This window comes from Myotis davidii, unplaced genomic scaffold (genome assembly GCF_000327345.1).
Source record: "Myotis davidii unplaced genomic scaffold, ASM32734v1 scaffold355, whole genome shotgun sequence".
Taxonomy (NCBI): domain Eukaryota; kingdom Metazoa; phylum Chordata; class Mammalia; order Chiroptera; family Vespertilionidae; genus Myotis; species Myotis davidii.
This window is the reverse complement of record NW_006286818.1, coordinates 1380593-1381790: the sequence shown is the minus strand read 5'-3', so window position 1 is coordinate 1381790 and position 1198 is coordinate 1380593. Positions and strand designations below refer to the sequence as shown.

The 1198-nt window shown below is 64.5% G+C and overlaps 1 protein-coding gene across 1 annotated transcript in view; it reads left to right on the top strand.

Moving 5' to 3' along the window:
• The window catches only part of CXCR5 (chemokine (C-X-C motif) receptor 5), a 10554-nt gene extending 10209 nt beyond the window's left edge, over positions 1–345 (top strand). Inside the window, exon 4 of the mRNA XM_015560636.1 lies at positions 2–345. Coding sequence (XP_015416122.1) covers positions 2–282 — 281 coding nt within the window. The 3' untranslated portion in view covers positions 283–345. The remainder of the gene's footprint in view (position 1) is intronic.
• The last annotated feature ends 853 nt before the right edge of the window (positions 346–1198 follow it).

Here is a 1198-nt window from a genome sequence, read left to right as displayed (position 1 = left end):
TTCTTCCTCTGCTGGTCGCCCTACCACGTGGCCATCTTCCTGGACACCCTGTCCCGGCTGCGGGCCGTGGGCGGCAGCTGCGCGCTGCGCGGCTACCTGTCCGTGGCCATCACCGTGGGCGAGTTCCTGGGCCTGGCCCACTGCTGCCTCAACCCCGTGCTCTACCGGGTGCTGGCCAAGCTGGGCTGCGCGGGGCCCGCCACCCTCTGCCAGTTCCTCCCCGCCTGGCGCAAGAGCAGCCTCTCCGAGTCGGAGAACGCCACCTCCCTCACCACCTTCTAGGTCCCAGCCCCCCTTCTGCTTTGACTTTCTTGAGGGGCACCCTGACTCTGGGAATTTCGCAGGAATGGGTGTTTGAGGCAGCTCTGCCTCTGTATCTATTATTGTTCAAAAGTTTATAATGGTCTCAATTATCCATGAATAAGTGAGATCATGTGGTATTTTTTCCCCCCCGCCCCCCCGGGGCTGGGCTGGGTCCAGGGAGGGAAAGCAGCTCCACGGCCCAAAAGGGCTGTGCCACCTGAGTCACCTGGGCTGAGAGGGCCCCGCCCGCCTTCCTCATCTGAACCACCCAAAACTCGAGAAACAAGTTTACTCTGTCTTCACCAAAGTGGAAAGCCACCAAGCCCCAGAATGCACGTCTCACAGGCCACCGGCCCGCGGCTCCACGGCTCGGGCGCCTCCCGCCCGCCCCGAAGGCAACGCTGAGCTGCGGGGTGGAGGTGGAGGCTGAGGAGAGGCAGTTGCCAAGATGGCGGCATAGGTAAACACCGGAAATTGGTGCCTAGCACAACCACTCGCCCCCGCAGGAAGCTCAGACCGATTCAACCCCGGCAGCTGTCCCCGGCTCCGACCACACTGTCCCTGGGCCAGCTCCGTGTCCCTGGGCCCCGGGAGGACCGGCGCATGCACCTCGGAGCAGCCAGTGTCCCAGGGAACTCAGGCCGAGCCAGCAGAAAGGAGCAGTGGGGCGGGGGCAGGAGGTCTCCTGCCCCCACCGCAAGGAGGGACGTTCTACACCAAAGCCGCCCCCTCCTCTGCCCAGGGGTGGGCCTGGGCACTGAGGCAGGAGGCAGGCGGTGGTTCCCTGCCCTCCAGGATGTGCCTCAGCCAGGAGGGTCCCCGCCACAGCAGGAAGGTCAGGACAATGTGCAGACCTGAGGGGAAAGCCAGAGAGAAGCCTCTGGAGCCAACTCCC